Source organism: Jaculus jaculus, chromosome 5, assembly GCF_020740685.1.
Source record: "Jaculus jaculus isolate mJacJac1 chromosome 5, mJacJac1.mat.Y.cur, whole genome shotgun sequence".
NCBI lineage: Eukaryota > Metazoa > Chordata > Mammalia > Rodentia > Dipodidae > Jaculus > Jaculus jaculus.
This window is the reverse complement of record NC_059106.1, coordinates 135,403,052-135,426,652: the sequence shown is the minus strand read 5'-3', so window position 1 is coordinate 135,426,652 and position 23,601 is coordinate 135,403,052. Positions and strand designations below refer to the sequence as shown.

Below are 23,601 nucleotides of genomic sequence, written 5' to 3'. Positions count from 1 at the left end.
AGAGGAAATGGGCACGCCAGATTCTCCAGCCACTGCAAACGAACTCCAGATGTGTTTGCCCCCTTGTGCATCTGGCTAATGTGGGTCCTGAGGAACTGAGCTTCAAACCGGGGTCCTTAGACTTCACAGGCAAGCGCTTAACCGCTAAGCCATGTTTTAAAAATGGCAGAATGAATTACTTTTAGAAACTTTATGACTGACAAAGTTCTAATCGAATATGGCCTCTAAGGAGGGAAGACGTGGGAGATTAATGGAAATCGTGTCCTGTTTGATAGTGAAAGGTGCATGCAGCAGACCTCCTACTACGTACGGGACCTGGATGATAGGTTTCCTCGAAGCTCTCTTTTCATGATACATGTTTGGATATTGAGATCTGTCTTTCATGAGGCAGTTGTGAGCACAGAGTTGGAAGGTCAGGTCAGCTCCCAACTTCCAGACTATACTCCTCACCACTTTAGTGCCCTGGCTTCACTACTATGTCCTGGAGGCTCCGGAAAAATGCAGTAGTCACCCGAAGTCCTAAGAGCTATTGATGGCTAATTAGTGGGCCATCCTCATTCGTGCTTTGGGCTAGGTTTGTTCACATCTATAACTGTATCATGTACATGGACATGGGATGTCAGTCCAAGATTGGCTGGCTGGCTTGCTTGGGGCCCTGTGACGTTCATTAGAGTGGTCTGGGCCTCTCTATTGTCTTTGGTCTCTACTCAGTTGCCAAATGTACCAGAAGGTCAAACCTGCAAGCCTCACACCATAGCATCTTCTCCTCCCTTTCAAGGTTAAGTCTAGGCTCCAAAGAATTACAGTCTTTGGAATAGTGGCTCTTGTCTTCCACACAGGACAGTTTGTTTCTGTAGACACATTTTCCTTTGGTAGGTTCTCACGAGTTCTGTCTGGCACCTGACATTTCCTCAGAGGGCACGTCTCCAAGCACAAGAAAGCTTGCCAAAGTTTGAAGTTGGACCTTCTCCCAATGTGCCACACGAGGACATGCACAGATAGGGTTCACAGCAAGGCAACGTCTCTGCATTGGGCATGGGGGCACTTGCTGCAATCCCAGCACTCAGGAGGCAGAAGCAGGACGATTGTTGCCTATTTGAGGCCAGTCTGGGCTACCCATCAAGACCTTGTCTCAAGCCTCCCTACCCCCCAAAATACAAACAGTAAATATTTGAGTAAATAAAAGAAGGCTTCTCACAATCCACAATTATCTAACATGCCCACCAACACTGCCTCTTTGATGATACAGGGTCTCTCTCGAGTCCCAGTAGCTGGTCCAAAGACTTGCCACAGTGATAGAAACACCACCTCTTTCACTTTGAGTTGGGGGCCTCTGACAGACCTCTGGGAAGCAGACCTGGCCGGTGCCACCTGGTCAGTTTCCCTGCCCTGAGAGCCTGAGTTTCCAAGGTGTGCTGTCAGTCAATATCTATGCTTACCAGCAGAAAATAGCTCCTTTCTCCCACTAGAAACAAAACAAACAAAAATCTCTCACACAATTTGCATTCTACTTAGCTATCTCTTCTCCCTTTGAAGAGCCATTCAGTTATTTATGGAATGGACAGAAAATTCCCTTCAGGCCCATTTGACTGGAGCATTTATCAGTGAACTAAGTCAAATACTGGGACAAAAAGAAATCCCTGCCTGGAGGGAAAGGGCACAGGTGGGATAGGAATGTGTGTTCCTTGGATTCCGAGGTGATTCTTAGCTGTACCCTCCAGCATTTACCCATTCATCAGCCCATAAAGCCTGAGCCTGAAGGCGAGTGCGGACAGTTCAGACAGGTGGGCGAGGACAGCCCATCAGAACACAAGCCTTGAAGGTCTGAGAAGCTGGCTGCTTGGCTGAAACGTAGCCTCCGGCTGGAGGAAAGCCATTTCCTGGCTCCTGACCCTCTGGAACTAAAAAGTGGAACTGTGTGGGGAAGCTGAGGAAAAGCCAAAAAGCAGGTCCATAGTTTACCCTTCCATGACTTGCCAGGGGGCCTCAGCAGAGCCCTCCTCCTGCTCCCTGCTCCCTCCTCTCTTGCTAAGCCCTCCCTGGCTATTGGGAACAGCCCTGTTTGCTGCATGCTTGTACCACACTGGGTCATACACCACAGGGGTCCCACACTTGATCCTTACATCCACCTTCTGTAGGAGGCCCAGCACAAGGGGGCTAGTTTGTGAAGGTGTTTGAGGCTGTTCCTTGGGAGAGGCAATGAAATCCTGGAGTCAGGATGTGGGCTGAATGTGTCTGCTCTCCTTCTCCCCTCCCGCCCCCAGCCTTTCTGTGCATGATTGTGATGGGCGGAGTTACAAAAGCTCCCTGCTTAAACCAGTTGATTGTACTATGAGGGTATTTCCTCATAGACGCAGTATTATGGGGAGGCTGAGTTCCCATACTAACCCACAGAAGCCAATTAACCTACCAGTTACCCAAAGTACAATGTCTGGGTTTGGAATCAAGTTTGGTGGAGCTGTAGGTGTTCTGGTTAGATGCCAGAAAGGCTGGGTTCAAATCACACTTAAGACATTTACTTATGCATGGCCTCAGACTAAGTCTTAGAGTCTTTGTCCCTTAGTCCCTTCATCTTTTTTTTTTTTCTATGAGAGAACGAGAGCAAGAGCGAGAGAGCGAGCAAGCAAGAGAGAGAGAGAGACAATGGGCACACCAGGGCCCTTAGCCATTGCAAACAAACACCAGATGAGTGTGCCTTCTTGTGCACATGTGCAACATCGCATGCTTGCACCACTGCGTTTGGCTTAGGTGGGACCTGGAGATTCAAACACCAGTTCTTAGGCTTCGCAGGCAGGTACTTTAACCGCTAAGCCATATTTCCAGCCCTCTCTGCATTTTTGAATTGAGATTGTATTAATTATTTTGTTTTGGGCATATTAACTGAGACTGTAAATACGGTCATAGGACATACACTCAAAGGTCAAACAGAACTCCATCGACATGTATCATGGATTCTGAGTTCCAACTCAAAATACAAGCAGTACGTCTTTCCTGCTAGTTTGGAATGGGACTCTTGGCTTCCCTTGACTTTCTGGAGAAGAAACATGGAGACTCTGCCTCCCTAAAGTCCCTGGGGCTGACCATGGGGCCTGGGCTGGGGTGGCGCTGGAGATACGGGAGAGAAAGTGTAAAGTAGCAGAGGCAGGAAGGGCAGGAGAGGCACACGCGGCCGTGTGCATTATATTTCCTTCTTTTGCTGTGGTAGAGCCCCAGGCTGCTATGGTTAGCTCCTTCAGTGTTTTGTGTTCCTTCCACGCCATCAGTTAGATGCCTCCTGGTCAGGTGAGGTTCAGAGAAAGTAGTTTTTTTTTTTTTTTCCTTTGCTTTCCCTGCCTCTCAATTTGTGGAATTATCATCAAGGGGAGTAAATAAACATAACATTTATTAGGTAGGGCGAATGCCTGGATAAATATCCCTTCCCTATATCATCTCCTTCTTGTACAATTATAAAACAATCTTAAGTAGAAAAGCAATGGGCAGAGCCTTGCTCTGGCCAAGAAGCCCGTGTTAAGACACTGCCAGCAAAATCCTTCTCATCTCATCCTTTTGAAAATCTCAGCCATATGCTCTCCGCATTGCCACTCTGACGTTTGCGACTTCTGACGCTGGAGCACGCGCTCCTGACAGCCATTTCAGTGACTGGGATTTTATGTGAACTTGTCATCCCTTGCCAATACCTGGAACTGTTCTGTGGCTGTGTGCTGTACCCCACCCCATCCTCGCCTGCTTTCCCTGAGGTCCTGCTGTCTCCAGTAAGAAGACAGTACTCCATTTGCCCCTGTCACCGTGCAGTTGACAGACATGCCTCAGTTCTAGATGTGGCCCTGATGTTCCTTCCTCTCAGTTCCTTAGGAGAACTGCTTGGCGCCACCTTTGCCAAGCCTCTTATTTATAGCTCATACCTGCTGCCCCTGTGTGGACTATGATTTTAGAATTTCACAGGAACATTCTATACTTTACTCCTTTTAAATCTCCTTTTAAGGTGGCTCGGCTTGGTCTTCAAGGCTCTGGCTGTTAATATTCCTCTTGGTTTATGTGACAAGCTCCTTATTCTTTTCCAGGGCCCTGCATACCAGCACCAAAATCCATGGCACAGAACAGTCATCCTTAGACCATTCACAGAGGAATCTGTGTTCTCCAAACGTGCCCATTTCACTTAAAATGCCTTATTCTGCTTCTGCTTGGTTCAGTATGTTAGAATCCACATTAAAGGCTCTAAAATTGCACAGCAAAAGAAATACATTTAACTTAGACTTTCACGAGTATATTTCATGGTGGAATGGCTCTACTTGTGTTCATCTTCCTGCCAGCTTCCTGGTACCATATTGCAGAATCACATTAACCAATGCTGCTTACTATGACAACTGGAGGAAGACAACCTTGGTATCTACCTCTGTAGGCGCACTATATGCCAAACCTCACAGTGAGTTTGTCAGCCGTTCCGTTCTCTCTCCAGATCTAGCCTCTTTGCCAGAGCCTCATGCTTTCACTTTTCTATCCTCACACAGGGATTGGACTTTTTTTTTTTTGGTGTGTGTATAGTATGCATGGTATGTATCACACATGTACAGTGTATGCCTGTGTGTGCAGATGTGCCTGCCCCAAGGTATGCATGTAGAAGGCAGAGCAGGATGCTGGGTATCCTCCTGTATCACTCTTTTGCCTTATTTCCCGAGACGGTGTCTCTCACTAAACCTAGAACTCATCATCGACTGGCTGACAAGTGAGACCCAGTGATCTTCACGTCTGTGCTCTTCTCCACACTGGGATTCCAAGCATGCCCAGCTGGGTATATGAATGCTGGGGACGGAACTCAAGTCCTAATGCTTGTGAAGCAAGCACCTGTACCCAGTGGCATCCTCCCAGCCCTGGGGTTGTTTTCTTCTCCTCTCCTCGCTTCATCTCACCTCTTTTCTTGTCTTTTTCCTCTCTCCCCTCCCCTTGTGTTTCTTTCTTGCATGTGTATGTTGCATAGTGTGCATGTGTGTATATGTGTTGGCACATGAACATGTGTGTGCATGCAGGTAGAGAACAGAGTTTGACCTCGAGTGTCTTCCTCAATCACTCTTCACTTTAGTTTTTTGGGACAGGGTCTCTCACTGAACCTGCAGTGCATCCATTCAGCTAGACTAGGTGGCCAGCAAGCCCCTGCTGCCACCAGTACTGGGATTATAGATGCACGCCACAGCTGGCTTTAGGTGGGTGCTGGGGATCAAACTCAGGTCCACATGCTGTGTGGCAAGCATTTCACCAACTGAGCCATCTCCTCAGATGCTTTTTCCATATTTCTATCTTGTATATGTTTATTAATCAGACTCTAACGTTAGGATCTCATTGTCTTCCAGGTCCCTTTTCTTTCTGGATCATGTCTTGTATGATATCTTCAAACCTTTTGTCATCGCATAGATGCTGACTTCTTCAGTTTTTCTGAAGCCTGACCATTATCTCCTTTGGTAGGAGACTAGTTTACGTTAAAAGCATCAGTAATGTGCAGCCAAAGTCAAAACAATACATAATTGGTACATATCACCTCCTTGCATTGATAATTTCTGGGAATCACTGTGACAGCTTGGAGGGCCAAGGATCCCATGGGCCTGGGAAGGCACGCGCACAGTAGTTTATAAACCTGGAAAACTACATAGACCCTGGAGCCCATCTTCTCTTAAGAAGTCAGATGTAAAGCCGGGCGTGGTGGCGCACGCCTTTAATCCCAGCACTCGGGAGGCAGAGGTAAGAGAATTGCCGAGAGTTTGAGGCCACCCTGAGAATACATAGTGAATTCCAGGTCAGCCTGAGCTAGAGTGAGACCCTACCTTAGAAAAAAAAAAAAAAAGAAGAAGAAGAAGAAATCAGATGCAGTTATGCTGGATTGCTTGCCCTCCTGACATCAACTGGCTGGAGCTGAGTTCTGGCTGCTCCCTTTATGTAATCTCATAGTCTCCAGTTTTCTAAAGCACCCACCACTCCTTAGAGCCCCATATGTACCGCTTATCACATTTACATTAGCTTGCAGTCTTCTGAAGGCCTTTAGGCCTGTGACCCCTCACAAGGGACTTCGGCATTTCCTACTGGAAATTGCATTGGAAGCTACGTCAAAAATCCCTCCTCTACTTCCTCCGGGGAGCTGGTGTCTTTGGTCATCATCTTATATATGTCTGATTTCAAGGACTCATTGGCTGCAGCAGCATAAAAGGTCAAGCTGATGGTGTTTGCAAAACTTGTTTGCACAGAAACAAAACAGTTTGATCACATCTTCTGGAAAAATATGTTTTCTATTGCTGTTTTTGTAAGGCATGGCACAACCTAGTAGATAGTTCAGCTATTCTAGAATCCTGAACTTCTGAGTAATGAACTTACTTCTTTCTAAAATATTTTCTTTACTTATTTGCAAGAAGATAGAGAGTGAGAGAGAGCGTCACTGCACACTTACTCCAGATGTATGCGCCACTTGTGCATCTGGCTTTACATGGGTACTGGGGAATCAAACTGGTGTCTTTAGGCTATGCAGGCAAACACTTTAACTGGTGAGCCATCTCTCCAGCCTGAACTGATTTTTTAAGTATTGGAAACATAGTCTAAACTCACTGAATTTTCGACTTGTATAAATGGAGATTATTATGGAATTTTAACATTACAGCATTACATTTAGATTACTGAGGCACAAATCATTTAGTTGTTAGTTTTCTAGTTCTTTAAGTCTCTTCTAACTCATTGGATTATTGTTGACTATTTTATTTTTTTCTCTCACACACTTACCAGTTAGGTGGGGAAAAGTATTATAAGTAAAATTGTGAACCAGGCCATGAGCTCAGTTTGTGTTATCTTCACCTCAACCCTGTGCATCCTGACCTTTGCTCATAGGTGGTCTTTATTCCTCTCTGCCAAGGCAATACAGGAGAGGAAGGGAGAAGCTGACTGACTGGAAATCTCTGTGTTGATAGCTTTAATGAAAGCTTTACTGAGATTAACAGTTTGAGATTTTAATTTACCCAGGACCTTCCCACTGCCTCTTAGCCTATAGTAACCCAAAGTTGGAGATTATCAACACACTTTCAGCTCATTGAGTTCAAAGGCAAGGTAGCGTACTTGGTTTTATTGGCACTATGAAATGCTCTTCAAAAAGACCCACCATCAAGATGAAAGGGATTCTCCATTCAACAGAAAAGAAGATGTTTTGTTACTAGACAGTGAGGAATTTCTACTGAAGTATAGGTTGAATAAACACAAATATTCAGTGATTATGTAAGTGTAAAGTACATTCTTGAAATTAGGAGAGCCCTTCTTTCGCTGAAGAGCATTAGCAGATTGAGAAACACTTTCTTAGTAAGATATGAAGTGGTAGGACTCCTTCCCCCCAACACCAAAATTTCAACACTTCTGCAATCTTCAAAGTACAGGTCCAGAAATCTTCAAAGTAGAGATTTGATGACAAATTGCAGAGGGGTGTTAATGGAGAGGATACTTAGTGCTGGGAAGGGAGTTTAACCCTACAGCCTTGTCCAAAGCTAAAAGTCTATAGCTGTTTACTACAGAAAAGGAGAATGGTGCCATGCATTTAGATCAGAGATTCTGCAGTGCACTATCAGATTGGCTGCTTTGTGTCCCCCTTGACTAACTTCCTATAGAAATCAATAAGAGCAGAGCAACACTGGGAAAATTTCAAATCCATTTATCTATCTAGTCTAATTCTCCTAAACTTTTTGTGCAATTTCAACTTCACACACCCAGAACATTAAGAATCAGGGAAGTGAGTAATTTCCCAGTGACACAGTAAATAAGAAGCAGAGAGGGAGCTGAAACTCAGCTCTTCGGATGTTGAGTGCCACAAAACTCAGGGACTCATGTCTACATTTCATTTAATGGGTGTACGACCATTTGCTCAGGATTTCTTGAGAGATAATTTACTCATTTCACTAGAGAGAATCACTGACTTTCCTGATTAGTGACAGGCTGCTTTCCATACTTGTTTTGATCGAATAATAAGGGTGTTAAGGTTTTCTTTAGGAAATGTTGATTAAAATGAGGAATCGAATCACTGGAATCTTTCTTGAGAACTCCATTACCCTTATACATGTGCAATTGTGAGCAATTTAAAGAAAATCTGTTGGAATGAATATGCTAATCAAGTTAGATCTCAATTTAAAGATAGACTCTGTTATATCACAAAATACCCTCTAGGAAAAAAAACCCCACTAGTTCTCCTAAATTCTAGTTACTGAGGTGTAATAATGGAAGACTAATGAACTCTGATCGCCTTTTCTTCTTCAGAACTAATCACACACACACATGCTAAATTTAAGTTTCAAAGCCATTTAAATTGACTTTTGCATGTGAAAATCTGAAAATGTGGTGATGAGGGGAGAGAGAAGGACATGTGGACCCCCCCATATGAATTTCTATTTTACAGTAAAATAGTATGCCATAAATTTCAGGATTGTCAGAGCTCTGTGGTTGGTTTCCTTTTTTTTTTTTTTTTTTCCAAATTTGATATGCAATATCTTCCCTAGATCAGCAGAGCTGGGTTCCCTCATCTCTCTCCTGATATCCCTTTTCTTTCTGTTTTCTCTGGGAGTAACTTCTTCCTCTCGCTTCCTGGATCTGTGTGTGACCTAACCCCTACATTACTGTGACACTGTGGCAAGGTTCAGTACTTAAAGGGCACAGTGTTCTGAGGAGCCCCGAAATTTTTACCCTCTAAAATTTGAGAATAAGTCACTTCTTTATTGATTCCTTCAAAAATGTGATGAAGCACCCTTGCTCTTCCTATCACCTGTTTTTTAAAAATTTTTATTAGCATTTTCCATGATTATAAAAAAAATCCCGGGCTGGAGAGATGGCTTAGCAGTTAAGCGCTTTCCTGTGAAGCCTAAGGACCCCGGTTCTAGGCCCGGTTCTCCAGGTCCCACGTTAGCCAGATGCACAAGGGGGCGCACGCATATGGAGTTCGTTTGCAGTGGCTGGAAGCCCTGGCGCGCCCATTCTCTCTCTCCCTCTATCTGTCTTTCTCTCTGTGTCTGTCACTCTCGAATAAATAAATAAATAAAGTTAAAAAAAATCCCATGTTAATTCCCTCCCTCCCCCCCACACTTTCCCCTTTGAAATTCCATTCTCCATCATATTACCTCCCCATCACAATCATTGTACTTACATATATACAATATCAACCTATTAAGTACCCTCCTCCCTTCCTTTCTCTTCCCTTTATGTCTCCTTTTTAACTTACTGGCCTCTCCGTTTTTTATTTTTTAAGATAAAATGCATATGCCTGTGCAGCTCACCAAGCTGCCTCCTGTCTGCTATCCACCTCCCTTGCAGTCTCTCGCTTTTCTTTTCATGCCTAGGGTCCTCTCACACCTTTGCCCTTTGCCCAGACTTCTTCCCTCCTTCTAGCTGGCCTGGTCCCTCCTCTCCTTGGTGAAGTCTTATTCCTATCTGAAGCTCTCATTCAAAATCATCTTGTTTTGCAAGTTTACTATGACATGCAGCTAGTTGCTTTGGCAATTCTCCTTGTTCATGTCCCCTCATTAAAATAAAGCTCACAATTAGTCAGGGAATTTTCCGTCTGGTGTGGTAAAGCTTGGGAGAGGGCTGGTGTTGTGGGACCCTCTAAAAAGATATGCTGAAGTCTTAACTCAGTATCTGTCAATGAGACTGTATAGGGGTATAGAAATAAGGCCTTTGAGATGTAATCAGGTTAAGATGAGATGATCCTGGATTACTGTGGTCCAATTCAATGACTGCTGTTTTTAAAAGAAGAGGGAAGTTTGGGCTAGACAGATGGCTCTGAGGTTATAGGTGCCTGCCTGCAAAGGCTGCCTGCCTGGGTTCAGTTCCCTGGTGTCCGTGTAAAGCCAGATGCCGCGCGGCAAATGCATCTGTGATCCCAGCATTCCTATGACAATGAGAAGCAGAGGTTCGTGGACCAGGAGACCCTGTCTTGTAGGAAGTGGAGCACAGACACCTGGAGATTGTCCTCTGACCTCCTCGCTTCTGTTGTTGCATAACCTGCCCATACACACATATACATACGAACAGGGAAATTTGACAGAGAGACCGAGGCATGTAGGAAGAATGCCATGTGATGACAGGGGTTGAGATTAGAACAGTGCAGCTAGGGAACATCTCTCTTCACACGCACCTCAGCCCCCGTTGGTCTCCAAGCTTTCTTACTCTGGGGGTTTCCAAGGGCTGTCAAGGAATGCTGGCAACCAGAAGGCTTGAGGTATGGGATGCATTCTCTCTCAGGGCCCAGGGAAGAAACTAACTTTGCTGACATCTTGATATCAGACTTCTAACCTCCACAACTTGAGAGAATAAATTCTTATTAGCTCAAGTCATTCACCTGTGATAATGTGCTCCAGGTGCAGCTGCCGTGGCCTCTGCAGGTGCGTGCAGACTGGATTAGGGTGTTCCAATCCAATAAACTCCTGGCAAGCAGGGGCTGAGGCAGTCCTCCTTTCCAATGCTGCCCTGTGCAATAGATGCTCAGTGCAGTCTGGCTGAAAATGTTCAGTATCACCTTTCTATTTCAGGCTTAATGGGTCCTAAGTAGGGTCACAGCTTTCTGAGTTGAAAAATGTATGAATGTGCACGGAAGATGTTTAGTACCCCCGCAAAATGAGTTCCATACATCAAAGAGGACAAATGAAAGTGGGAGAAAAATGTACAAGAAACTGTAAATTCTAAGAAAAAGTCAGGCATACATGTGGAGGCTAGGGATGGGGCTGGTCCAGGGAGTGCTTGGAATGTTAGGGGCAGGACTCTGAAACAATAGATGATGGTTAGGCCATGGGAGGAGAAGGGCATGGAAGCAAGTCTAAGAGGAACATGAAAGGCACGGAGAGAGTCAATGGGAGGTGGAGCTGGTGTTTGAGGTGGAGGATTTTATACAAAACGGTGCTTAAGTTCCATAGCCTGAAACATAGGTTGTGGCAGGAGGTTCTTCATGTGGTAACAAAGGACATGATAAAAACCATGTGTCTGGGGGACAAATGAGCAGCTCCAGGAGGGGTGGAACCAAGTGGGAAGTGAAGCAAGAAGGACCCAGGGAGGGCTTTGAGGGTGGGGCAGCTTGGGGGCCAATGGGCGCTGAGGCACAGAGGAGGTGAGAGGTCCCCTGTGGAAACCCTGGGCCGTGATGGTGAGCTGGGCAGAGGATGCCCATCTGCTGTGTGGCCTGATGGTGCAATGAATACAGCCCTGGGTTTGGAGAAGATAATGAGTTTGTCATTCCAGTTAAGTCAAGCATTCTGCTTGTGGGAACCTTTGTAAGAGATTCCACAGCTTTTCTCAATAACTCATTTCAGCTTTTATGTCTCCAGGCCAAATGAGTCCTCTTCCACTCAAGACAAATTTTTTTTTTCACACGTGAAGCACATTCCCATCCACCCTCCCCATTCTTTCCTAAGCTGAGATGCAAAGTCGGGAGATGTGGCCACAATTCCCTATTGTGAAGCTTTTCCTTGAAGCTCATTCCCAGTGGTCTGCTGGTTCCCTAGGAAAAATGACTTTGGTTAGTTATGGTTTTCATGCGAGTCTTTTAATTGGCTCTGGGCTCTTGTCTAGACTCTGTTTTGGTTGCTTGTGTGGTCACGCTGGCACCCTGGGCATAAGGAAAGGCAGGGGCTGTGGAGGGGCACGGGGAGGCTGTGGAGTCAGGGTTGAAGGGCAGCACTGCAACGAACCAGGGTGGTCTTGAGCAGGTTTCACCCCCTGTCTCTAAGCCTCCGTTTGTGATTAATACGTAAAGTGGGTCAACAATATTATACGTGGACAGTTGTGCCAGCTAAATTAATGTACAGAAGATTCTTGAAAGCTCGCCATAAGTGATGGCTACTCTGGTTAGTACAGAGCGGAGCAAGACCCATTAAGAATGCCACCACAAGGGCTGGAGAGATGGCTTAGTGGTTTAGCACTTGCCTGTGAAGCCAAGGGCCCTGGTTCAAGGTTCGATTCCCCAGGACCCACATTAGCCAGATGCACAACGGAGCACATGCATCTGGAGTTTGTTTGCAATGGCTAGAAGCCCTGGTGCGCCCACTCTCCTCCCTCCCTCTCTCTCTCTCTCTCTCTCTCTGTCTGTCGCTCTCAAATAAATAAGTAAAAATAAACAAAAAAAAATTTAAAAAAGAATGCCACCACGAGCATTCTCACAGCCGTGTGTACTTCAGGACTCTACCAACTACACAGCTCAGCTGACAACCACCTCTGATGAGTAAACAAAACAGAGACAGGTCATGTTGAGGTCCAATAGGACTGCACAGGACCTGAGATTCAGAGAATTAATTTTTTTTTAATTTTTATTAACATTTTCCATGATTATAAAATATATCCCATGGTAATTCCCTCCCTCCCCACCCCCACAGTTTCCCATTTGAAATTCCATTCTCCATCATATTACCTCCCCATTACAATCATTGTAATTACATATATACAATATCAACCTATTAAGTATCCTCCTCCCTTCCTTTCTCTTCCCTTTATGTCTCCTTTTTAACTTACTGGCCTCTGCTACTAAGTATTTTCATTCTCACGCAGAAGCCCAGTCATCTGTAGCTAGGATCCACATATGAGAGAGAACATGTGGCGCTTGGCTTTCTGGGCCTGGGTTACCTCACTAAGTATAATACTTTCCAGGTCCATCCATTTTTCTGCAAATTTCATAGAGAATTAATTTTTTTAAAAAAACAAAATGTGTCCTTCACAAAAGAAGAGCTGCAAAAATGTCAACTAATTATTTCCACTGCAAAGAGACTTGAAGTATATCTTTAAAATTTTCATGTTGACTGAAGAAAACCATTGAGATAAACTCACTGAGATAAACAAAATCGTCACAGATAAATTCACTCCAGTCAGTTTCTTTCTATCTTCTTCCTTTCACAATCTATAAATGCTACCGTAATAATGTTTATTGTTACTGTTGTAATGTTTTAAGTCAGTGTACACAGTGTGGTCTCAAGAAAATAAAGTCTCATGATGAAAACACTCAAGGGAAATGTAATGTGGAGAGCTTTGGGATAGAGTATGAGATAGTTTATTTTTCTATCATGATCCCTGACTGACTTTCATAAAGAAAAAATTTAAAAAGTAGTACATGCCACTTTATAAAAACATGCATCACAAATGGTTTAAGAGATGTGGAAATCAAATTAACTAATGAACTGCGCCAACATAGCAATGCTGTGTTTTTGATAAATGATTGGTTTTTCCTTTTAACTTTTTTGAACTTTCAGAGTTACTTACAATTATAATGCACTGCACTACATAATAGTGCTGTAGAATAATATTAAAGTATATAATGATTGATATCTTGTTGAAAAGTTTTAAACCAAGATACATTCTTAAAAATGTCATATTTTTCTACATTGGTGACTCATCCTATGACCAACAGATACTTATCTATCTTAGAGAATCACCAAAGCTAAGCATTTTAAGGGATGCTGAGTCTTTAACATGACCATTACCTGCTATAGGATCCTCTTTTGTAATAATAAGAATACTACAGTTAATAGTTACTAGATTCTATGATAAGCATTTTAAATACCTTGTTTTGTCGGGTACTTAAAATTATCTCCTTGAGGTAACAGACTTGCAGTAGGCAGAATAATGTCCTGGAAATGTCTGTGTTCTAAGCCCTGGAAATTCCAAATGCATTAGGTTACATGGCAAAGGAAATTAGTTAAGGCTGTGGATGAGATTTAAGTTGCCAGTCTGTTGAACTTGCAATGGGGGCATTGTCTTGGATTACCTGCATGGGTCTAATATAAGCACGGGGCCCTTATAAATGGAAGGAAAGTCTGAAGAAAGACCATCAGAAGGCTTTAATTAGAAAAAAGCTGGCTTTAACAATGGAAGGATCCAGAAGCCAAGGAATGGAGTGAGCCTCCTTTGGAACAGGCAAGAAGGGAGATTCTCCGGAGCTTCCTGAAGGATTGCCGCTCTGAGGGTCATTCTCTCTTTAGCCCAGTGGCCCTTATTTCAGTTTTATGGCCTCTAAGAACTGTAATACAAATTAGTATTGTTTTCAGCTGCTGAACTTGTGCTAATTTGTGACAGCAACCAATGCAAATGCAAGCAGACTGAGGTTGAGGAAGAGTCACTTGGTCACACAGAAACGGTGACAACCTTCACGATTTGAATCCTGGCCATCTGATCGCAGAACCTGTGACACTCTTGGGCCTTTGGCTCCACTGGGGTCATAACATGATTGTTTAGCACCTGCTTGCACATGACATGTGGAAGCTCACTACCATACCTAGTGACTTGTGACAATGGAAGATGGCTCTAACTGACGTAGGTCATGTCCTATTTGGTTTTACACGACACTTTTCTCATCGAGGCATCGTACAATTTTAACAATTCTTAATCTGTAAGAAAATTTAAAAAATTGTAAAGCACTTGAGGCCAAGTCTCTTCTTTTGAAGCAATTTTGCATTTGTCCCATGCCATCAGAAATGGTTGGCAGTTCCTGTGCTTTCTTGACCTCTCCTTTTGGAACACACCCAGATTGCCAGTGCCTATTATGGACCCAGTTCTCACCTTACTCTCAGTTAATGTGCTTTGATGTCCTTCCATGAGGTTATCACGCTGACCTTAACCTTCTCAACTTGATTCCACACTACATCTCGAGCTCTTTGATGCAAATGCTTCTAGAAACCAATCAATCAAATACTGATAACTTTTGGATTATTTGACCTACAGTCTTGAAAAAACATAGCTTGCTTTCAAGTTTCTGCTGATCTTATCACTAACTTATTCCACTCTTTGCTGACATGAATAATACCTCTTTGCATCTAGCCTGGGAGGGACTGGAAGGAAAAGCCTGTGAAACTGCAGTGGGGAATTGCTCTGGCTAACTGACAGTGTTGCAGGGAGCCCTGCATCTTATAGGAGGCTCCTGAGAGTTGAACTCTAGTGTGGCCTGGGGAGCCAGGAGGAAAATGAAAGCAGTGCTAAGAGTCAGTGGGATTTCATCACATTATTTAAAATACTGTGAATGTTAGGGCAAGGGAAGCATAAACAAATATTAATAGCACCTCCTAAAATCTTTGATCATCCCTCATTTTAAGAGGATCCTGGGGCTGCTCCCTCATTTCTGCAAACAATCAAGGGCTGTCTGTAAACAAATGATTCAGCCCAAAAAAACCCCTGGACTTCTGGAGTTGTGTAACGATGAAAGCCTGGTGAAACAAACATGAGTCTACCTGTCATTCATTTCTCCTAAGGAAGGCTGGGAAGAGTGGCGGACAAAACATTTCTGTAGGGCAGTTTCTAAATATTCAAGTGATTAGGTAAGTGGTCCTGTCAGAACTGACTTGAACACAATGCCCAAGGTTTTCATTTCCTTTACAAATGTCTACAGATGTAAGAATGAAAACAGAAGATGCCCCAATCAACTTTATTTGAGGCATTTCCAAATCACAAATTAAAAACAATACTTTGACCTACTGGGGAAACAGGTGCAGATGGTTTGGCCCACTGAATACATAGCATGGTCTCTTGGGGTGCTGAGTATTGGAGGAGAAGCAAAGCCCAGTTTAGGGAGTGGAAGGAAGACCCCAACTGGAGGATCATTAACTCGATCCTGGTTGCTGCTGTTTAACCTTTGTGCTAAGAAGGCCAAACATCTAGGCTGAAATATCGGGCTACTCCACAGGGCTTCTGAGAGAACGACTTAGAATGGCTTCGTTTTCAGATAAAGATGATCTTATGTAAACGCTGTGACTGCAGAGCACATCCCAGGTGGTCCAGAGAGGAAGCTTTCTCAGTGTCAGAACTATGTGCCTACAGTTTGCTAATGCCTGTTGTCTCTCCCACACACCATCTCTGTGTTCAGCTAAGGGTGGGGAGTGGTGAAGGTGAGAGGTGTGGAGTGGGAAGTGGGAAGAAGAGTGAGCGTCAGTGTTGGGAAAGGTGGTTACAGTTCTGGCGCTTGCCTGGGCCACCTGCCCCTCCACCAGGTGTGTGTTGCGTGGCCCAGCTGGTGAGCAGTAAGTATCCATGGAAGTTCTGTACTCTGTTTTACCCACTCCCACCTGCCTCCCCTGCTGCCGGCCCAGCTGGGATTCTTGATTCCCTACCTTGATCCTACCTATAGCTTTGGACTTCGAATCCCTTGTACTGAGACCCCAAATCCTCATCTTTGCCGGTGAAAAGAATTTCCTCCAACTGTCTAGTCTTGGAGGATCTAGTGTAACTCAATCCAACCCTCACTAATTAATATCATCTTCCCATTGGTCAGATATGATGCATTAACATGGGGGTAGCCTCCAATTTTTACTTGTGTCCCAACTTTTCAGTTTAAAAGCTCTGTCTATGCAATAAAGATCCCATGCAGTCCATCAAAAATGATGTTTGTTATCCAGATTCTGTTAGTGGTCTAAGACAACATTTCTCTCTTGCTTGTCATTCAGTGATATTCAGCAACAAATATTGAGAATATTCTCTTATTAAGAACCTACCTCGTGCCTTGAAGTTACATCTTGCCTCAGTAAATGCTTATAGTAACCTTGCAAGATTTTCAAAGGAGGAAGCAAAGGATTACAAAGATTAACTTACTTGCCCAAGGTCACACAGCTAGTAAGGAGCAGAGCCAATTTCTGATGCCAAGTTGGGCAATATCCTAAAGTCTCCTTCTATAAATAATCCACCGAGTGCTTAGTTCTTTGAAAGATATATTCCAAACTCTTTAGGACTCAAGCTATATACACTAGGGCTTTGGGGGAACCCCTCATCGGCTCCATGGGCCTGGCATCTGGAAAGTTGATAATGCTCCAAGGACTTTTGGAAAATGTGCTCAGTTTCTGGTAGCACTGTTGTGGTGCCTTTGAAGGCTGGACAGGAAATAGCTGCTTCAGTCACAAATGCTGAGGGACATGTTGAAGTGGATGACACTGAACAGGGTTATAACAACACATTCCTCAAGTGCTCTGAGTTTCTGACCAACAATAAAAATCCTCCACAGTTGGACTTTTTTTTTCCCTCTAGATGCTCACTGACAGTGACATTAGAATTAGGTGGCTTTAAGATATAGATTTCTTATGCACAAAAACCTTCACACAGATTTAATCTGGAAATGTCATGGAGGACTGGATCTTGGCCATCTGGAAGACCTGGACAGTGTCCTTGTCTCCTCTATTAGCACTGACTGCTGTCTCTTTAAGGGAATGATAATCCCTCCCCTGCCCAAATTGAAACCCTCTTTGTTCTATTCTTTTGCAAACTGTATACTCTATAAGCCCTTCTTTTTATTAACTTGTCTCTCTTGCCATTACCAGCTTATAGGAGTGACATCTGTATGGTCACCAAGGCCCTGCACTTAGGAAGCATTTTGGCTTGGTTTAATGCTCGAATCATGGACATTTGAATACAGAGGATTCATATCATACAAGGTATGGGGGTTGTAACTGCAACCCCTTTTTCCTAAGCCAACAAGCATTTTCTCCAGCGATAATTCACAAAGGTAAATAAGTCCACAACGCCTCCATCATTTTCAGCCTTAGTTTCTCTGTCTCTAAAAAGAGGACAGTAGCACCTACCTTTACATGTCTTAATGAGCATTGAATGGGGATATATGAAGGATGTATCATAGAGCCTCGTACACACTAGTATATTGGAATAAAATATGAGGCTTGGAATCTGGAGTGAAGAGATAGGCCAGAAATTAAATCAATCTCACTGCTTATGCAGTAGTGTATGACTTCAGAAAGATGACTTATTTTGCCTCAGATCATTTATCTGTGACATAAGAATGCTGATACTTACATTATAAGGTTGTTTTGAAAAAATAATTTGGTGTGTTTTAAAAACCCATTTCACCACTTAGCATCTCATAAGAGTGCAAAGTGGGTAACAATTCTTAGTTTGATTTGCATAGTCTTTTGTTTCTATACTCAAAATCAATCCACTTAGGAATGAGCTTTGAGATATGACAGTGAAGTGATCCCATATATTTTGTGCAACTTCATTCACACACACACACACACACACACACACACACACACACACACACTCAGTGACTTACTAAACATAAGTTCCTTGTATGTCAATGTTAAAATAATTTTGTGAGAAATACTTGGTCATTTTCTTTCTTTGTTGCACTGCTGAATTTTGTAAAGGCAGGGGCCATGTCTCATTTACCTATCACACTAGAACATTTTCCAATACAAGGCAGAAGCTCAGTTAAGTTAAATCTCACTGTGTCCTTTATGCTGACAATGAAATGACAATTTTCATAACATTGCTAAATGAGGAACTAATAATTAGCCTATCAATGACTAAGTGGTAGAAGGGGCCCAAAATAGCCTCCTCACACATAGCTCCTGTCGCCACCTCCTTGGGGTTAGTTCCCACTCTACTGACAATGTTAATCCATTAGGGAAATCACTTGCTTCACAAAACTAACTGCTTTCCCTGGCAACAACCAGTGTAGAGAGGCCACCAGGGAAGAGTTTTCAGAAACTCCAACAGTTGAGTCATAATTTGATGCCTGTTAGGATTCAAAGAGATGTCAGAATTGTGACTTTTAACCATGTATAGGTCTTGGTCTCTTTAAAAATCTTCTGATAGCTATAGCCAGTCTGTTCAAAAGAACAACCCAGGGCTGGAGAGATGGCTTAGCGGTTAAGCGCTTGCCTGTGAAGCCTAAGGATGCTGGTTCAAGGCTCAATTCCCCAGGATCCACGTTAGCCAGATGCACAAGTGGGCGCACATGTCTAGAGTTCATTTGCAGTGGCTGTAGGCCCTGGCGCACCCGTTCTCTCTCTCTCTGCCTTTTTCTCTCTGTCTGTCGCTCTCAAAAATAAAAAAGAACAACCCAAGCCAAAACAAAAACCCATGTAGACAGACACCCCCCCCCCAATAAAACAAACCCAAACCACATTCAGTATCTTAAGTAAAATTTCAGGGTGTTTTCAGAACCTTGAAGCCCCTGGACCCTGGATTATGAATTCTTACTAGAATCACTCAGAAAGCAGACTAGCAATGTGGTAATGTGAAAGGTTCAGGTTTCCTGGACAAGTTTTAGCCCTGAGTAGTCACGCTCCCTTTTTGAAAACAAGACAAAACAAAACAAACAGAACAATTACAACTCCCTATATTTAACCTCAAGGTTATCCCGGAGGGGTCCAGTCTTAGGCAGTAATGCTAAAGGCTTCTAGCCAAGCAGTGAGTACTCTTTGAAGAAGTTAAGTTCAGCCCAGCAAAATGAATCCTTGTTTGATAATATCGTTTACATTTCCAAATCCTGGGTATCAAGCTTTCTTCCTATCCCTTGTGGCCCTTCCTAAGTTTAGCTGCTGGTGTAATGGGGTAACCATGGCAACAACCACCTGCCTATTTAAAACCATCTCCAAAGCTAAATAAGGAAGCCTAGAGAAAATGGCTGCTTGCCTGCATCTCAGTGGACAATTTAAGCACTCCCGTGTGTTTTGACACAGGGGCAAACAAGCAGGATAGAAGGAGCATGGCCCTGAAGTTCTTGACAGGGACTGTCTTGGTGACCTTGTAGAACAGAGGCTCCCTCTGAACTTTTACAGATTCATTTCTAGATAAGCTCATGGATTTAAATTCAAACCCACATGCCTGTCACCACCTTCGTCTCTACCAAGTGAAGAGAGAGGCCTGAAGTCAACCTCCAAAACGAGTCATGTTAGTGGGACTTGGGAAGGAAAACAATCACACAGGTCCCGGGGAATTTGTGCATACTTAGTACTGAGGTGCACAGTTTTTTTTTTTCTGCTTTATGTATCCTTCTAGTTGACTAAATCATGCTGTTCACCAATGCTGTATAATATGGAGAAACTTCTTCCTCCCTCTGCATCCTTGTTCTCTACAACCACAGAGACGGGCTTGCTTCCCACCACAGGAGACCATTTGGCAACGGCTCTGTGGCTCACTCTTCCCCAAACACCCAGTACCATCACTCTTTTGTATCATTCTGTACAGCTGGTTCCTTCTCCCTGGGTCGCCTTTCACTTTTTGACAACCTGGAAAATGTATTTTTTATTTGATTTCCGGATGGAGCACCTCTGACATTGTAAAACTCGCCACCCCAAGCTTCCCGCCCTAGCTTTGTTTCTTTCGACCGCCCCTGTCCACATCACTTCACGCAGACCATCGTGCACATCCCATCCGCTTCCCGGTGCTCTCCACAAGGGGCTGTGAGCGCCCAGTATCAACCCAAAATACCCACAACATAACGCCTGGTTATACAGTATGTTTTCAGAAGATATTGGTGAATGAACGAACAAGTGACTGAATGAATGGAGCCGACAGAGTTCACAGGCACAGGTGCATGAGAATTTGCAAGGGTACTTATGTTTGTGATGAAGACCTTAATGACCTGTAGAAGGGTCAGAAGAGAAATGCTTTTTTAGAACAGCCATTGTACATGTGTGCAGGAGCGGAAAAGATGAAGGGAAGACACTGGAATTACAAGCCTGAGACTTTAGTGTAGGGGCTGGCAGGAAACGTAGCATGTCGTAGGCACAGAGAGTCTCTGCGTGGCAGAGCAAGAAGGAGCATGCTATGACACAAGGCACACCTTAATATAGCTCAGCTGCTTCCAGAGCCCAAGCATCACTTCCTGAGTTTGATGTTTCATTGTGTTCCATTTCTGACCCCTAAGAAGATGTTTTCATTTCCTGATTAACCTCCCAGGCTGGACCTCCCAGACTGTGGGGTCAGGGTAAAGAGTAAAAGAAATGGCCAGAACTTTGCTGAGGTGGACTCTTCTCTGAATGCCTTCAGATAACACTCTAACTTCTGCTTTGAAGAGAACTCTGAGGCCTAAATCAAAGTCAGTCCCTTCAGATTCAAAGATCAAGTCCAAATTTTGATTCACACTCCTTCCCCGCTGCTTGAAGCTGGCGATGGAATTCAGTGGTCATCTTGAAATACTACAGCAAAGAGTAAAGAGAATGATAGAGATGGGCCAAGAGAAGAAAGAGAAGGAGGAAGAGGGGAAAAGAGCAACTGGACAGTTCCAGGGTAGTTACATGCCAGTCACACTCACTTCTGGTAAATTTACTCCACTCCGCATGGCAAGAAGGGTTTGGGTTCCTTTGTGAAGGACCTAGTTTTCCCACCCCACCCTCACTTTTTTTTGAGGTAGGGTCTCGCTCTAGCCCAAGCTTACCTGGAATTCACTACACAGCCTCAGGCTCAAACTCGCAGCTATCCTCCTACCTTTCCCTCTCAAGTGCTGGGGATTAAAGACATGCACCACCACACTGGGCTTCCTTTGGTTTTTGAACCTAACGCCCTGAGTGCACACAGGGCACCAAGGTTGAGGCTGAACCTGGCTCGGCTGAGGGTGTCCAGTGCCTTTTCAGGGGCCTCTCTGCTGCTGCCCTCTGCTGTCTCTGAAGGCAGAGGCGCCTCAAGTTCTCCTTGCCCAAGTCCCAGGGTTGTCACCTCTTTGGTTCAGAGAAGGCTGGGAAGCTGTGAATTTGTTGGAAGCAGCCCAGTCCCAGGAGGGGCTCGAGCTACTCAAGAGCAGGATCTCTGCCACCCAAGGTAGGTGCTTCCCATCCCCTCCCATCACCAGATACATCCGTATTCACAGGTCTGCAGGGGATGCTTGGGGGTGGCTGCAGGTTTGGGGCCTTTTTTTTTCTTCTAGAAAATGGAAACCCTCCCTTCCTTCACACAGCAAGAAAGTGAAGTCCCAGGGCTAGCTGGGCCGAGAACATTCCTGCAGGAGCAGGTGGGAGGCTGGGCCTGGCTGCCTGCAAGGGGGTGGGAGGGGGGGTACAGATCACACTGTGGCCCTCATGCGGTTCTCTTACCTGCTGTTGAACTTTTCAGGGTGTCTCTCTCGCATCACGTGGAATCTGTGTGCAATGGAAGCATCCTGAAAGCAAAAGAGAAGGAAGAGGACTGGGTTAATGGTTGTGGTGTGTAGTGTGGAAGGAAGGAATACACACACACACACATACACACACACACACACACACACACACACACACGTTCTCACAGAATCCCCCAACCCTGAGACTCCATCACACAGGTTAGCCTCCAAGTCACTACTCAGACTGCAACAAGGGCTTGGCATACTGTCCAAGGTTAGGAGCTAGTGCCAAGCAGCACTCTTAGAGCCCAGATCCATTGCCTCCAGAGTACTTAGACTCATCCCTCTGTCCCAGGATCAGTGACCAGCCAGAGCTTCCATGGCAGGGAGTGATGCAAGCCACTGGTCTTCCAGCAGAATAAGGGCTCTGAGCGGGTGGAGAGCAGAAGCATCTGTTTGTGATCAAGTGTGGAATATTTTGATTCAAAGAAACAGCAAAAAATAGCACAGAGTTCCCATGGTCCATTTACTCAGCCTCCTGCAATGGTATCTACCACCTCACATAGTGACAGTACGTTGTCAAAAGCAGAAAGCTGACAGAGTCTGCCTATCAACTCATGATCGTCTGTATCACTGGAAATAAAATAACAATAAAAATAAATAAAATAAAATGACAATAAAAAGTGTGTGAACTGCCTAGTTCCTGCTTCCTGAGCATTCTATCCAAAGACTGCCTTCAAGGTCAGTAAGAGCATGCATCCTGAGCACACTTTGTTGTCTTCCTATTGGAAGACAGTCTGGGTAGAGGTGCTGGGCATTAGGAATAAGCAGCCTAATTGGGCTAGAGTTATGGGAACAACCCAGAAATGAGGGAGCTGATGCAGGCCTGCTCAGGAACAACAAGAACAAAATGCAGAAACTGGACTGGAAAGATGGCTTAGTGGTTAAGGCATTTGCCTGCAAAGTCTAAGTACCCAGGTTTGAGTCCCCAATACCCATGTAAACCAGATGCACAAGGTGGCACATATGTCTGGAGTTTGTTTGCAGTGGCTACAACCTGGTGCCCCCATTCTCTCTCCCTCTCTTTCTCACTCTCTCTCTCAATCTGCCTCATTCTCTCTCTAATAAATAAAATAAAATAAAATATTTTTAAAATGCAGAAACCTTTGGATGTGGTGGTACATGCCTGTTATTCCAGAGCTTGGGAGACTGAGACAGGAGGATCTAGAGTTGAGGGCCGGCCTGGACTAAAAGGTGATATTCTCTCCCTCTCTCCCTCCCTCTCTCTCTCTCTCTCTCTCTCTCTCTCTCTCTCTCTCTCTCTCTCACACACACACACACACACACACAAAATCAAACAAATAAAAAACTTCAGTAGGGACTAAGGAGATGGCTCAGCACTTAAAGGCATCTTATTACAAAGCTTACTGACCCAGGTTCAGTTCCCTAGCACCCACATAAAGCCAGATACAAAGTACATGCACACACACACGCACACACACGCAGAAATCAAATTAAACAAACAAACAGATTTAGTGGAACGTGTGTCTAAAATATGCCTGGAATTTCATATAACAGACTTTCAGTCACTGCGTTTTCCATTTCTTGGTAGGGAAACTCATAAAAGAACATTTCTGAATTCTTGTGTTTGTTCTTAACACCAGAAGTTATTACAAATACGGTTCACTGAGGAAGCCATGAAGAACCTGTTCTCTGTGTGAGGAGTTACAGTGGGGTTTGGGTGACCTTGGCCAGTAGCTACCACGTGAAATTTTGGAGAGCAAGTTAGGAAGATGGGCTTACTTTGTGGT

At 44.3% G+C, this 23,601-nt stretch overlaps 1 protein-coding gene across 1 annotated transcript in view; it reads right to left on the bottom strand.

Moving 5' to 3' along the window:
• Dgkg (diacylglycerol kinase gamma) overlaps positions 1-23,601 on the bottom strand; it is a 230,522-nt gene that overhangs the window by 68,201 nt on the left and 138,720 nt on the right. Inside the window, exon 20 of the mRNA XM_004654302.2 lies at positions 21,789-21,853. Coding sequence (XP_004654359.2) covers positions 21,789-21,853 — 65 coding nt within the window. The remainder of the gene's footprint in view (positions 1-21,788; positions 21,854-23,601) is intronic.